The 16,252-nt window shown below is 29.7% G+C and overlaps 3 protein-coding genes across 3 annotated transcripts; 2 read left to right on the top strand and 1 right to left on the bottom strand.

Moving 5' to 3' along the window:
* Positions 1-1,608: 1,608 nt before the first annotated feature.
* LOC123295781 (DNA polymerase epsilon subunit 3) lies at positions 1,609-2,238 on the bottom strand. The gene is made up of 2 exons (XM_044877231.1): positions 1,819-2,238; positions 1,609-1,735 (listed from the first exon to the last, which is right to left on the bottom strand). Exons 1-2 carry the CDS (start codon positions 2,093-2,095, stop codon positions 1,635-1,637), a joined length of 378 nt encoding a protein of 125 aa, XP_044733166.1. The 5' UTR covers positions 2,096-2,238; the 3' UTR covers positions 1,609-1,634.
* A 1,304-nt stretch (positions 2,239-3,542) lies between these two features.
* LOC123296968 (gamma-soluble NSF attachment protein) lies at positions 3,543-6,488 on the top strand. Its single transcript, XM_044878703.1, has 6 exons — positions 3,543-3,674; positions 3,737-3,804; positions 3,916-4,000; positions 4,378-4,603; positions 4,978-5,457; positions 6,305-6,488. The coding sequence occupies exons 1-6, from the start codon at positions 3,616-3,618 to the stop codon at positions 6,395-6,397; spliced, it is 1,011 nt and encodes a 336-aa protein (XP_044734638.1). The 5' UTR covers positions 3,543-3,615; the 3' UTR covers positions 6,398-6,488.
* Positions 6,489-7,215: 727 nt separating this feature from the next.
* On the top strand, positions 7,216-16,150 carry LOC123296189 (ionotropic receptor 75a-like). The gene is made up of 9 exons (XM_044877650.1): positions 7,216-7,249; positions 7,477-7,527; positions 8,732-8,775; positions 11,355-11,698; positions 12,488-12,666; positions 13,635-13,870; positions 14,557-14,850; positions 15,468-15,742; positions 15,931-16,150. Exons 1-9 carry the CDS (start codon positions 7,216-7,218, stop codon positions 16,148-16,150), a joined length of 1,677 nt encoding a protein of 558 aa, XP_044733585.1.
* Positions 16,151-16,252: the final 102 nt, after the last annotated feature.

Here is a 16,252-nt window from a genome sequence, read left to right as displayed (position 1 = left end):
TTTCTTTAATTTAACAATACTTAAATCCATTATAATTACGAAATATCGAAGAAAATATTTAATTTTAAAACAGAAACACATTATCTATGCATTAAAAAAGTTTGGTCATAGAAAAAAAAAACGGGGTTTTGCTTGATGTCTGCTGAAGTACTGGGCAATTACTCGAATTACAGACCATTAAAAATTTAAAGAGATAGCAAGCAAAATTTCCACTAATGGCGTAATTTTATTTTTGAAAATTAGTCTATTGGCTTTTGTGTTAAACACAAGCGTTTGTTGTTATAAAAACATATTTTCGTGTATATATGAAAAATCAATTTTGTTTGAAAATTGATAATTAAACACGAGAAAATTTATCAAGTTGAATTGGTTATTGAAATATATATTTAAAATGAAAATTGTTTATTTACACAGAATTTTATTAAACAAAATTTTCTTTATTTGAATAAAATATTTTAAAAATGTTAATACCTATGTTTTATTTGTATCCTTTTAAAAAAAACCTTGAAAAAATTTGTCCTTACTTATTTACCTCGAAATTAGTGAATTTAATATTTGTGTTTTGAATTACGATTCGAAATTTTTCGAATGCCTTTGAATCTGAGTTAAGATCCACATTCGTCATATCAGACAATTTTTGACAAATAATGAACAATATCCTATGAAACCCTTAAATGAGTTTTTGTTGATATTTTTAAAGCAAATTCATGACAATTATGTGTTTAGATCACATATGCTACCGCCTGATTTTTATACCATGTATATATGAAATATACATAGTATATTAAGTTAAGTCTCAAGTTTGTAACGCTTAAAAATATTGATGCCACAAAAAAAAATTTGGTTTAGGTGTTCATAGAATCACCTAATTAGTCCATTTCCGTATGTCTGTCTGTCGTCTGTCCGTCTGTCATCACGATTACTCAAAAACGAAAAGATATATCAAGCTGAAATTTTTATAGTGTGCTTAAAACGTAAAAAGTGTGGTCGAGTTCGTAAATGAGCAACATAGGTCAATTGAGTCTTGTAAACCATCTTGTAAACCGTTAGAAATAGAACAAATGTTAAAATGTAAAAAATATTCCTTATAAAAAAATAAACAACTTTTGTTTGAAACATTTTCTTGTAAACATCACTGTTTACCCACGAGGGCGCTAATTAGTTGAAAATTTTGTAGCATGTATTAATATGGGAATATCAGTTGTGTGTGGCTATTTAAGAGTGGAAATCTTTCTTTATTTAAGTGACGTCAAAAAACAAACGATTGCGTCATAAAAACTGTCTATACATGGTATTTCAACAGTTAACTCAGTCAATTGTTTGTTTTCATTTGTTTTTTCAATAAGTTAGTATCGTGAAAAGAATTTTATAAAAAATTTTAGGAAAAATATTACATTTTCTACATGAACCCGTATCATGAATGGTTTTTAAGAGTAAGAACTAAATATCGTTATTCTTCGGTTCGAAAATTTGAAATTTAGAATAAAAACCACTGTTTAGGTTCCTAAAATTGATTTATAAATTAACAATTATATTATTAACCCTAAAAAATTTACATTTTGTTAAAAAAAATTTATTTACAATATAAAAAATTGTTACATAATTTAATCGCTTACACTTATAATTAATTTTAATTAATTAATTTCCAAGGGATCCGTTTCAATGGTTTCATCAGGTTTATTTTGTTTTTTCTGCTTAGTAGCTTCTTTTTTCTCGTTTTTATTTTGTTTAAAATCTGAAACAAAAATATATTTTGTTAACAAATGAAGGTTCTGTGAAGTTTAAAATTTATCTCCTCATTTCTAAAGGTTTACATACTTTCATAGGCTTCTTTTAAAGGTTCTACAAAATTTTCAAATTCCAAATCCGACATGGCTTCTATAACATCAGTGGCCGCTAAAGTTTTTCGTGAACTTTTCTTAGCAACATTTGTTGCAGCCGATGTAACATATAATATAAATACAGACGCTGCTTTTCCTAAAGCTATCCTTGCTTCTTTACTGATTATAGCATTTTGGTTATCAGGAATTGATTCTTTTATTATTCGAACCACAACAGCGTTTGGTAAATTTAAATCGTCCAATTTTTCAGCCATAGTTTTTTAAGTTTATTTTGTACACAATAATCACAGGTTGAAATTATAACAAAGCTTTAAATATACTAAATTAAGTTTTTTCGAAATTTAAACTTGGACAGATGTATCTAACGAGTTTACCGCCAAATTAAACACTTGTCACATTTATTATTTTTGCTGGGAGTAGAATGTTCACTGAACTGAGGTATATTTAAAAATCAAGAGCTGTGTTAGTACTATTAAGGAGGTTAGGGAAATTTCACCACATCCAACATATTCAACAAATGCGCCTATTTTAGCTTCAATATTCATAAATAAAATATTATAACTTAAAATTTAATAAACTATTGTAATAAAAATAAGGATTTTGTTTTATGAAGAATAAATATTATATTTATTTAAGCGAAGCTGGTTTATTTTGGTAAAAGTTCAGTTTAGGCACTTTTCTTAAAAATAATCCTAGAGCAGCAGGAAAAAAACAATTTCATTTTCTTTACGTAGATTACGAATCCGTTGGCGGAAATAGCGAAAAACTTAGTTTTTCTTTAATTCAGGAAAATATGTTCCATTTTCTTGATATATGCTCAACTTTACATATGATGTTGTAAATAAATTATATTTAATCAAGAAAGAACCGTGAAGTTTGATGACTCTGGTCTCTGATGGTAGATATCGTTCGCATCCACGATGAGCCTGATGGAACCAACTTGGATTTGATTGGAAGTATATTTTCATTTACGTCGGTACATATTGCTTATAAAACATTTATGGTATCAAAATAAATTACTTCAAACATTTATAATAATAATTTCAATACCGAATCTCCTTAATTATTAGTCAAAGCTTATAGTCAGCTGAATGGAACTTTTTACAAAAAGAAATACTGCAGTGCTGTCAAATTGAGAAAATTTTCAAGAAACACATGTATTAATTATAAGGCGCAAAATTTAAATCTAAAAATCTAATTAAAGATTAAATTAAATTAAAAGTGATAGCATTAATTTTATACCACTTTTTATCATAAATGAGTGTTAGTATAATTAAATATAATTAAAATTTTAAACTAGTTAAAATAAAATAATTTTTCGTTTGTAGTTTTATGTGGTTAATATTTAGATAATGTTAAAATGTAATATTAAAAAAAAGTTAATGTGTTAAATCCTGTTAAATCATAATTTTTTGGAGAAAATTTAAAAACAAACTTAAATATTTAAAAAAAAATAAACAGCAAAAATGACCTATTTTTGAATGTGGCTTTGTTGTCAACTTATCCGCCTCCATTCAGGTTATTGATTACTAATTCCACTCGTAATTCATATCTTCATGTATTTTTTTACGAGAGTACTATGAAGAAATGTTCCACCCAAAATAATATTAGAGTTAAATAAAAATAATTCATAAGATTGTTTATTGTTATTGAATTAGGTGAAATTTAAATTAATAGTTCGTATTTAAATCAAATATTAGTCAACAATATTTTTAAATAAAGAATATAAAAAAAAAATTTGAGTATTGTCAAAATTTGAGTTTCTTATTTTGAAATGAATAAAAATAAATTTTTGGATGATGCATTAGAGCATGTTCGGCAAGCTGAAAAAGGGTATGTTTTATTAATTTCGATTAAAACAATTAAAAGTGTAATTTGGAAATTTTGTATTTTAGTATGAAAACTTCACTTTTGAAGTGGAGGCCCGATTATGAAGTTGCTGCAGATGAATACAGTAAAGCAGGTGCGATTTTTTTTAAGTAAAATTTTAAAAGCAATTTCCTTTATGATTCTACTTTCTTTTTGTTGTAAAATATTACAGTAACTTAAAAGGAAAATGATGTTTTTATTTTAGCTACATGTTATCGAAATGCCAAGTCTTTTGAACAGAGTAAGGATTGCTTGATGAAAGCAGCAGAATGTCATAAACAAAATAGATCGTATCCTTTCAAAAATTTGTTTTTTCTTTTACCTAATAATTCTGCCATTTTAAAGAGAAATATCATTTTTAAGAAGGTTTCAAATTCTGCAAGAACAAATACCCTAAAGGAGACAATTTCTATTGGATTATTTAAGAATAATTCTTACAAAATTTCAAAAGTAGTGGAGATGTTAAAGTGGATTCATATTTTATACGCGAAAGTGTACACTGAAAATAATTTGGAAATATAACGATTTGTATGATCAAATATCGAGCTTCGCCTGCCACAACTAGAAATCAATTATCCTGGAACATTCTGTACTGTAACTTTTTGGAATTAATTTTTAGATTCTTTTAATTGCAATGTTCGTATTTCTTTAACTAAATTTTATCCAGATTATTTCATGCAGCAAGAAGTGTTGAACAAGCAATTTTAGTATGCAAAGAGTTAGGAGATATGAGGGAAGTACAACATCTTGCTGATAGAGCATGTAACATGTACCAAACACATGGTAGTCCTGATGCTGGAGCATCTGTACTGGAAAAAGCTGCAAAAATATTGGAAGCAAATTATCCTGAAATTGCTTTACAGTTATATCAACGTGCTGCAGATGTAGTTTTGGTAAATTATGCAAAATTAATATATTTTAGTTTAGAGCCAGGTGTAGTATTTGATAATCATTTAAACATGTAAAAAATTTGAGTCAAGAACATTTTCTCCGTAAAAATTTATATAGCTGAGGGTTTCTCTTTTAGGAGCCCTAGAAAATTTTAATTTTGCCGCAAGGTTAATTTTATTCCATTATTTTTTTATTTGAATATCGTCCGCAATTATTAGACACAACTTTTTTTAAGATCATCCTCTTAAATTTCCAGCTATTTTGAAATGTGAAATATTAAGCCTGGCTCTAGATCTTTTTTGATCTTTCGAAAATGGTAAACTCGACACGAATTAAGTAATAACTGTTTTATAATTTAAAAATTTGATTTTTGCAGTTAGAAGATAGTTCCAGTCAAGCTACGGAATATATAAATAAAATCGGTCGTTTAATGGTACGATTACAAATGTACGATCAAGCAGCTGATGCTCTCCGTCGTGAAATAGGTCTACAACAACAATTAGAACGATATAATGCTACTGGTCGGCTGATTGTTGCATTAGTTTTAGTACAATTAGCACGTGGTGATGTTGTTGCAGCTGAGAAGGCATTTAAAGAATGGGGAAATTGTTGTGAAGCACCCGAAGTACAAACTTTGGAGAGTCTTTTACAGGCCTACGATGATGAGGATGCTGAAGCTGCTCAACATGCATTAAATTCACCATTTATTAAACATATGGATATTGAATATGCAAAATTAGCACGTACTTTACCTCTACCACAAGGTGAAATAGCAATTCCAAAAACTACTAGTGTTCGTGAAAATGCTGCACCATCATATGTTTCACCTCATTCTGTGACTTCGGCTACGATTGAAGTAAGTATTGATATGTAAAGGATATTGATGCCAACCCTAGTAATTCAATTAGTAATCCAATGGTAATTAATGGTTGTGATGGGCTTATGTAGTGCATATGCATGAAGGAGATGCACTCAGCCTCTGAAAATAATTGTGTAGATGATAAATGAAATTATCAGCAGTAAAGGTGGTAAAAAACATATAAGGTATCTCAATGGGCCCTATGGCTTAAGTGTATCTCTAGTGGACATAATATAACCTACCCTAACCTAAAGGGTATTCCAAAATTATCGCAATAAGTAATTTTGACAAAAATCACAGATTTTCTCCGTTTTAGCTGTTAACAAATTTATTTATGGGTAATTTTTTAGAACATTGGCATTTAATTTAGTTTCTTGAAAAAGAAAGTTCTTACAAATGTACTTTTATAAGCTTAAAGGGTGTTAAAATTTCCGTTCTCGTAAATTTGTTTTTTCCAATGATAGCACAGCCCTTTATTCTTCAGATGAGTTCCAACAAATCCCAAACTGAACCACAAAGTGATATAAAAGCTATCGGATACAACAGGAGGATTAATGATGTTTTTCTCTGTTCAGCTATTGTTCTGAGAAGCCTCAACCTTTTGAATCAGTCATTTTTTGGCGTTAAACTGTTCAAAACAGGTCACCTTTTACATTTGAGTGGATCTTATTGCCTAAGCAGTCTAAGCTTGTCACAGTTTACGATAGCCACAGTAAAAATCTAACCTGTCATAACGCCATTTCATTTAACAGAAGTAGTTTCTCGATTTTACTATTTTCTTTTATAAATAATATTTATCCCGACTTATTTATTTTCTTTCTAACACACTTTAAAATTTCAACAGAGTGATGGCGGTGCAATAGCTTCTGGTTCATCCGGCGACAATGCTCAACAACCAGCGAGCGATAACGAAGACGAAGAAGGTGGATTATGTTAAACTCTGAATATAGAATTAATTATATTCAAAATAAAAAAATAAAAAACCAAAATTGATTTTGTTGGGGTTATGGCATTGTTACATTTTAATATAATATAAAAAATATTGTTTAAAAAAAGTTTAACTTAATATAAAAATTGGCAAAAAAAAAGTTTTTAGAGCATTAAGAAAAAAAAAATTGCTCATGCCCGCATATCAATTTAAAAAAACCAACATAACTAATTAAAAAAACAAAACAAAACAAAAAAATATGTAGCGATATTTTGTTAATTTATATGAAAATATTTTATTAGTTTAAGTTTTAAAAAAAAAGCGTTGTATAATTTTTAAACAGCTTCGAAATAAATATAAGCACATTTAATTGAAATTGATATGGTTTTTATTTTATTAACATTTTCACTCTTCGTTATAAGTTATCTATTTTTAAGTTTTTTCAGCGTTTCAGACCGAAGAAAAGCTCTTAATTCTAGACAAATTTTGTTTTAGAGAATTCAAAATATTAATAACATGGCATAAGAAATATTTTTTAAAATCAACTTTTAACCAATACGATACAAGCTTTTTGGTTTATCATTCTCGTTTTAGGAAAAACAAAAGGATAATGAAAAACTATTATATTCGACTTAGAATAATTTTAAATCCTCACTCAACATTTAAAGGGGTTAAAACGTAACTCCTGCCGAGTTAGAGGTGTGTTCCATCGAAAGACTCTCTATTAGAAGCGAGTTTAGGGTTCTCTACCCGAAACAACTTAAAAACAAGCGAAGATCTTCACAATCGGTTCGGATTGGAGAAGTCTCTAGGAAAAAGGTAATTTAATGGAGAGGGTTCTTAGATACGTTTCTAGTTGGGGTGTTTTTAAATTTTGAAAATTTCACTTGTCTTTTTTTATGTACTTTAATGTGGTTAAAAGATAATTTGAACAAATTGAAAACCATTTTTTATAGTTTTTCAAAATCGTAAACTTTTCTACCCCACCCTGTATAAAAATATTAATGCATATTTAATAAAATAAAACGAATCCAGATTTTTATTTAGTAATAATTATTTGTAATTATCTAAATAAATAATTGATTAAGTTGTGATTCCATTCTTTAATAACCATATTATTAAAAATAAATTCATTCAATGTAATTAATAAACAATCATTATCTATTATATATATATATCTATATTGTATATCATTATGAAATGATAAGGGCTTTTTACTATGTGCCGCCATCACTAGAAAAAGGCCATAGCTATCAACATAGCTATCAAATACATATTTTCTTCGTATGATGCACTGATCGCTTTTATTAAGATAGGATCACGGGAAGTTATCAAAAATTTAATTAAAAAAAATTGCAATTGTTATGTGCTGTTGGCCTGTTTTAGTTGTATAAGAGTGGAAGCTTTTAAGAAGGGCTTATCAGTCAAGCTACTTAAAATATACCACTAGTTCGATCTACATCTAGGCATATAAATATCACGAATATGACAGAATACATGCGTTAAGCAATGCATCTAAGTGAGATGTATTATATGCATGTGTTGACTCCCAACCTCATACCTCATGTGTTATTCTGAAGTATGAAGTATATTGCTGTACAGCTGTACAGAGACAGAGATAGAGATAGAGATAGAGATAGAGATAGAGATGTAAGAGAGTAAAGTGAGTCACAATGACAAGAGCCTTCTTAGGAATTAAGAGGGAATAGTGGGAATGGGATGAAAGGGTGGTTTGTGAAGCTTAAGACAGTTAAAGGGGCAGAGAATACTATATGCAATATGTATAGAATTAGGGGATCGAGGACAGAGAAAAATGTTTTTTTGTTATGTAGTATTTCAATCGTATTATCAATCTCAACCATAGTTTTGAAAATTATGTTTGAAACAAGTTGAAATCATCAGCGAAACGTGCGCGGGTAACGGATAGTATTCATATATTCCTATTCCTCTTAAATAAGCGTGCTTATACATTGAGGGCTTCATGCTATATTGGCATATTCGCCAAAACATAACTTTTCAAGGCAGCCGATTGAAGTGAAGCAAATTAAATTGTGCTTGTTGTAGTAACACTCTTATATTTACAATTCATTATTAATTAAAGTTAATGATTTATTAGTAATTGCCAATTAGTTCCGGAACATTTCTAATTCAGCTACGCTTAAATTTTATATTAGACTCGTGTGTAGGTACTAAACACTACTTAAGAAATGGAACACACTGGCAAAATATCTCAAAATTAGCAAATTGGCGGATTCGTCCTTCTTGCAAGAAGCCTTGTATATTATTATTGGTAAAAAAGTACCTACTTATTATATCAAAATAATTCATGAATAATTGAATAAGTACATGATTACAAAAGCTTCTTCATCATTATTGGGAATATAAACGTACCTACTTTGTAAAAACAAAGTTGTGAATTTATTAATATTAACAAAATGCCGATTTGTTATTATAGTACAAACACAAACTATTTAAAAATTTTATTTGTAATATTTTATGTAATCACATGTATTGATGCTAAGCATGTTGTTAATAATCATAAAATTCATTTTATTAAAGATTTTATTGCATCGTTAAATTCATCTGCCTACTTTTTAACAGGCTTCATTTGTTGGCCAAACGGTAAGTATGAATTGCAATAACATAAATAATAAATAAGGGGCCGTTCGCTAATACGGGGAAGGGGGTTTGGTTGAATTTCTTACTGTGACAAGATATTACAAGAGGAGGCGGGGGTATAAGGAAATGTAAAGTTAGTTCGCCTTCGCACATTCTCTTCGCAGTGTATCAAACGTGGATAGATGAAGATGAAGTCAACGGATGCTTCGTAAATGTAGAAGAAGGAGATTCAGTGCAGATTTTAGATAGGTATTGCTGGGCATTTGAAGAAAACTTCTTGGATTGCTGATATTAAATAAAAAACTTATTCATTTTCGTAATATTTTAGATATTTATTGTCTTATTGAAATAAGAAATATTCTTAAATATCAATAATTTTGTGCTTACTAGTAGTGGAAATGAACTATTTGTGGGGAGGGGGTAAGCTTTCGCGATTTAATATTTATAGGGAAGTCGCAAGGACTGTGACGCGCAGCATTACAAAGGGAGCTGCAAGTCAAAAATGGCGAAATAGAACGTGTGATAGATTATATCTCCGAAGAGAGAAGAAAAAGAAGAGGGGTTTCGCAAACTAATTCTTTCCGAAATTGATAGGTTTCCTATGATGTTCTGTTTAATTGAAAGTAATCCGCGGCACGTTATCGCAGCCAACTACCTACTCCTCGACAGCACAGAAACGATAAAGTTCCTAAGATCGTTATATCTATCTTTTGTAGTGGTAGAAGACTGTTGATTCTCGATGAACAAACTGTGTCATTGGGGCATTACAGAAAATCTTAAATTCGAAATGTGCACTACTGAATAACCAAATGTACCATTTGAGAAATGTAAGCAATTTCGGAATGAAACCATCCTCAGAAATGCCAATATTATCTGCTTAGTCATATTGGCTTGGCGGTGAACGACTGTTCAATCTTCTTCGACTTGCCATGAGGAGTTAACTCCAATTGGAATCATTTGAGTCAGCTTCTCTATGACAACCTCTCCGGCTTGAAGTCAGTTGATGTCAAAGCAGTCTTGCTGTCTTTTTGGAATTCGGAGTTGAAACTGACAGGCGTCAAATTCCTTCTGATGTTCTTGAATAGCTCTAAATGATTCAAGGAATAGTGATCTTTTCTGAAACGATCCTCCTGTTTCATGTATCGGAATGGGTTTCAGGTACCACTTTGGCTTTATGGTCTAAGTGTGTACCACCATTAAGTGATAAAACTGATAGAATTACATTAAAATAAAAAAGCTACCACAAAAAATAGACTCAAGTTTTTAGAATACAACGTCTTAGGTAATACTTGCAGGTGACATATTGATTTATGTACTTATTTGTAGGTGATTTGATTAAGTTGGTTAAAGAAATGAGTAAAGAAAACTTTCAAATAACAATAAATAATTTTACATTTTATAATTCATTTCAAACATCGAAAAAGAATATTGCTAATAATTTTTATATAACTGATTTTGATTGTGAAAATGTTCCCAAATTTTTGCAAGAGGTAAAATATATTCTTACTTAGATCTTAAAAAATTAACTTTTCTTAAGAATTGTATGAAATAAAAAAAGAAAACCTTTTAAGGGCATTATCATTCTTTTATTTTAATGAGCTAAAAAGTAACCAATTTTTTCTATAATTTTACAAAAATATGTGTAACTAAGTATAAAAACTTGAGGCTTTAAACTTTATTTGTTACAACTTTACTTTATTAAAAATTTACTTTCTCTTAATATTATAGTAGAGAAATTTATAGTTAGCAACTGAAAACAAACAATTGACTGAGTTAATTATTGAAATACCATGTATAGACAGTGTTGATTACGCATTCGTTTGCTTTTTTACGTCACGTAAATAAAGAACGATAAACAAACAAACAAACACATACATAATATATGCAATATATTTTAAAGTAGGTATAAACAATAGGTACCTGTATATACATACTATATAATGTTTCTAAGCTAATTTGCGTCTCATGGGTAAACAGTGATGTTTACAAAAAAATGTTTCAGACAAAAGTTGTTTATAAGGAACATTTTTTACATTTAAACTTTTACAAGATTGGTCCTTCTGACCCAAGACCTTGATCTAGGTTGCTCATATACTTGCTCGACCTCACTTTTTACGTCCTGAGCAAGCTATAAACATTTCAGCTTGATATCTCTTTTCGCTATTAATTATTGTGTTTACCTTAGATAAAGACAGCGGTTCAGAATGTTAAGAGTCTGTTTAGACTGTTAAACGAATTTTCTTCGTAGAATTTCGTAAGGAAATTCACAGTTTCTGTTTGGTCTAGTGACAATGAATGAATATAAGAAAAATCATTTAAAGCAGAAATTAAATATTTATTATTTTAGTGTCAAAGCTCAAATTGTTTTGCGGCACCACAAAAATGGTTAATATTTAAATCCAATAATTCTCAATTCGAGAATGAAACTTTGGAAATGTTAATTGATAGCAACGTAATATTTATACAAATTAATGACGACCATAATTGGGAATTAAAACAACCTTACAAAATTTCAAAAAATACAAGCTTGATAGAAGAAAACTACGGGGAATGGAATATAGAAAACGGTATAGTTGATAAACGTTTAGAGTTTGGTATAGCTCGCCGACGTAAAAATTTACAAGGACTTATGATGAGAGTACCTTTGGTTGTTACAAATAATGATTCAATGACACATTTAAATCGTTTTAAGTAAGTAAATAGTACGAATTTAAAGTCAAGGGGAAGATGTAGTGTACCTAGAGTCAAATGTACCTTGAATCATTCTGTAGTATTCGGCAGATATTGATATTCACTGGACGGCAGTTGTATTGAAATTAGGATATTATATCAGAATGTAAGTAAGTAAAAGACAAGTTTTCAATAGGTTTTATTTTCGGGTAAATTAAAAATAAAATTTGTTTGCGTAAAAAGTAAACATTTTGATTCTTTTGATTGTTTATTTACAAGCTTTGCATATTGTTTTATAAATCATACATACTCAAAGTAAGTCATTGGTTATCTGTTCACAATTCTAGATAAATATGGTGGGAACGCAAGTAAATACATTTGAATACATAGAAAGATGTAATTTAATATATTTATATGCGTTTCCACCATTTATTTCATGGGTTTTAATTTTTTGATATGGAACCCTCAAAAATTTTTTGTAGTGGATCGAATTGTGAATCTAAACCATTCTCGCATTCACTTGAACACATACAAAAAATTTCATCAAAATCGGTCCATCCGTTTAGAAGGGTTTCAATTACAAACACCGATGACGTGAGTTCCATGTTTTTTATTCACCCTAAAAACGGAATTTTTCGGAGTTTCGGAATTTTTTGATAAAACTTGGTGTTAAGCGTAATTTTGATCCAAAATAAGTATATAAAAATCAAATATATTTGACGATTGGTTGTGCATTTTCGCTCAAAATTCGATATGAAGCATTTTTTTTTAGACGAATCAAGATTAAAATCGTATTGAATTGAATTTCAGATATCGGCATATTGATACAATTATGAAAGTAAATTACTTTTTTGTGAATTACTTACTGGATTCGATAAATGCAACGCGTGAATTCTATTACGTGTCTTCATGGGGTTATCAAGAAAATAAAACGGGACCTTACACAGGCATGATTGGTGAACTTGAAAAGAATGTAGCTGATATTGGAGGTCTAATCCTATATTAATTAAGAACGTTCATTGCACATAGAAATTCATACACATAGAAATTTCAATAAAATTTTTTGAAACTTTGTATAAATGTTTATTAGAACATAAATTTCTTTAAATTGTGATTAAAAAATTAACTTTATAAACAACAGATCTTATAATTAAAATCACATGTCACTAAAGTTTCAGAATCCTCTGCTACTTATTCTTATAAAAAAAACCACATATTCTTAAAATCCGGCAACGTCTGATATGCGTCTGGATATGTATAGCAGAACGTAGGTGATATATAATATTACAGTTAAAGATGTTACAAATAAAGGAAAATGAAAGAAACCGGTTGCATTTTGCTAAAACCTCATGGAATGTGTTTCTTAGGTGTAAAATATCATTAGTAAGGCATGAGTTTTAGTTGCTTAAATGTTTCTATTTGTTAATAAACAATAAATTTTTAATTAATGTACAAATCTCTGCGGTCGCTAATGATCTAGACGTTAAAAGCGACCTTATATAAAAAAAAGAAAAAAAAGAAACGGTCAATGCAAAAGTTGACTTAATAATTAATAAATAGGCAATTTGTAATACATATATGTTTGTGTTTGTCAAATAATCGAAAAACTGTTATACATTAACTTGATACAAGTTGCCTATTTATTAATTTTTTTTAACCTTTGGCATTGACCGTTTCATTCAATAAAAAAATTGTTTGTTAACAAATAAAAACATTTGGGCAACTAACCCATGCCTTACTAATGATATTTGACATCTAAGAAATACATTCCGTGAGATTTAGCAAAATGCGAGCGGTTTCTTTCATTTTCTTTACTAGCTGATTTTTGTATAACATCTTTTACTATACTATAATGACTATTTATACGATCTCGAAGCTTTTATTCTACTAATTGTAATGAACATTCTTAAAATTCTCTTATATGGTAATATTAGAACTAAATTTTATTGTATTACAGGAACGGCATTATTTTTTACTATGGATCGTTTGAAGGTAATCGATTATATAGCTCCAACAACTCCAACAAGAGCTAAATTTGTATTTCGACAGCCTCCACTTTCATATACATCAAATGTTTACACTTTACCATTTACAAAATTAGTATGGGTAACAGAGGCATGTTTAGTAATTTTCATAACTGGAATTTTATATATTATGTTAAAATGGGAAAAAAAGAAAATTATTGGATCAAAAGTATGTTTTGCATTCATTTTTGTCGGGTCGAATTAATTTTCGCTGCTGTTTTCTATTATAACTAGGAATTGTAGTTCAGGGGTTATCTTCCCCCTCCCACATGAGGAATATTAAGTGTTTCGAAATGTAGACTGAAGCATAAATAGTGACCCATTTGTTCGTGGTATTACCTCTTTGTCCTTGAAGGCACTCGACAAATATTTCACTCGGTTTGTCAAAAGTTGTTCCTACGGACCTAAGACTTCATTGATCTATGTTGCTTATTAACGAACTTAGCCTCACTTTTTACGTCCTAAGCAAGCTATAAAATTGCAGCTTATATCTCTTTTCGTTTTTGAGTTATCGTGTACACAGACAGGCAGGTGGACAACGGGAAATGGACTCTTCAAGTGATTTTATGAATACCTATACCAAAATTTTGTTTGTAGCATCAATATTCTTAAGCGTTACAAACTTGGGACTAAACTTAGTATACCTTGATATATATTACATATATACAAGGTGTAAAAAGTAAAGTGGTCCACATACAAAACGATACTTGTTTGAGGCCAAAGGGCGTCTTCGAAGTGAAAGAGGACCAGAGGCACGCGGTGGAGGAATCGAAGAGGGGCTAGAATTTCGACCATAAACTATAATATTTTATTACAATTAATAGCTTTTTTTAACGAATTAAATAAATATTGTAGGCAGATCTTGATGACACCAATTTACACTTAGAAGCTAGATCCAGTGATGTTATAATTTTAACAATGGGTGCTATTTGTCAACAAGGTTCGACGGTAGTTCCAAGAGGTGGTCCAGGACGAATTACGATGATAATATTATTCATTACCTTAATGTTTTTATATACATCTTATTCAGCGAACATTGTTGCCTTATTACAATCGTCGAGCAACGAAATTAGAACCTTATCAGATTTACTTAATTCGAAACTGAAATTAGGGGCACAAGATGTTATATACAATCATTATTACTTTAAGGTAATAATTCTGCACTAAATTTTAACAAGGCCCTTTTTTTGGAAGTTGGCTCACAGTCAAAATATCTGAATTTGGGGTTGCAGTTATTTGAGTCGAAGTGTTTCGTTAATGCATACCTGATCAAAAGTTACAAGTAGTCCAGGATAGGTTATAATTCTAGAGTTATGAAAGCCTCATGCCTAAATTATTTAATATAATGACGAATTTAATATTTTGAATTGAATTTAGACGCAAACGTGGAATTCCAATACTGTGTTTGAAGTGATATAGCTGTGCGCTTGAGTCGCGATGTCCGGACCCGCAGGATTACAGTGCGAAACTAATCGCTTGAAGTTTTTTTACAGTGAAATTGGAATGAATTCCATTAATTTACGAGCGGAGCTAAGGAATACCATCTCAATGTTGAAAAAAATATTTTTGGTCTTAAACACTTACGCTCACAATTTTATGGACATATACCAACACTCCTAGTTCAGGAATGCTTGCATTTGGATCATCGTGTCCATTGAGACTCTTGATCAGGACTCCAAGATTCTTTCATAAAAATTCAGAGAATTTGACTGGGTGCCATTTCCAAAAGATTTCAAGGAAGTTCTTTAACCTTGCAACTTGTATAGACAGCTACAGAACCAGTTCGCAAAGCAATATATGAGAAAAAAATTGCACCACCAGGTGAAAAAGAACATTTTCTAGAAATGGAGGAGGGTGTAAAACGTATACGACAAGGTCTTTTTGCATTTCATGCTGAATTGGGTCCACTATATAAAGTGATTGGTGAAGCATTTATGGAAAATGAAAAATGTGGTTTAATGGAAATTGAATTTTTACAAGTAATTGATCCATGGCTATCCGTTCGAAAAAATACACCTTATTTGGAAATATTTAAAATTGAGTAAGTGATCAAATTTATTCGCAAATATTATGTCCGTTATACCAAAATGACCTGAATCATTTCGAACGTACGATGATATATACAATTTATTTATTAATATCCACGATATGTTTCGAAGGATTTGGGACCTCCAAGCGCTACTACACCTGAATTCGCTATTAAATAAACAAAAATTTAATTTATAACAGGTTAAAAAAACTTCATGAACGAGGATTACAATCTCGTGAATTAAGAAGGTATTATACAAAAAAACCGGAATGTTTAGGCACTGGGAGTACATTTTCTAGTGTTGGTTTATCTGATATTGTGGCTGCATTTCATATTCTTCTGATTGGAATGGGATTTGCTGTTTTTGTGGCTTTTATTGAATTCTTAATTAATAAACGTATTCACAAAAATGTTAATTAAATTTTGTATTATAATAAAATTGCTATGTATGATGTATTTGTTACCGTTAAGATTTGGAAAGTATACAGTACAATCTTACAGTAACATATATATAAATTGTTA

This window comes from Chrysoperla carnea, chromosome 3, assembly GCF_905475395.1.
Source record: "Chrysoperla carnea chromosome 3, inChrCarn1.1, whole genome shotgun sequence".
NCBI classification, from domain to species: Eukaryota; Metazoa; Arthropoda; class Insecta; order Neuroptera; family Chrysopidae; genus Chrysoperla; species Chrysoperla carnea.
This window is presented reverse-complemented; position numbering and strand designations above follow the sequence as displayed.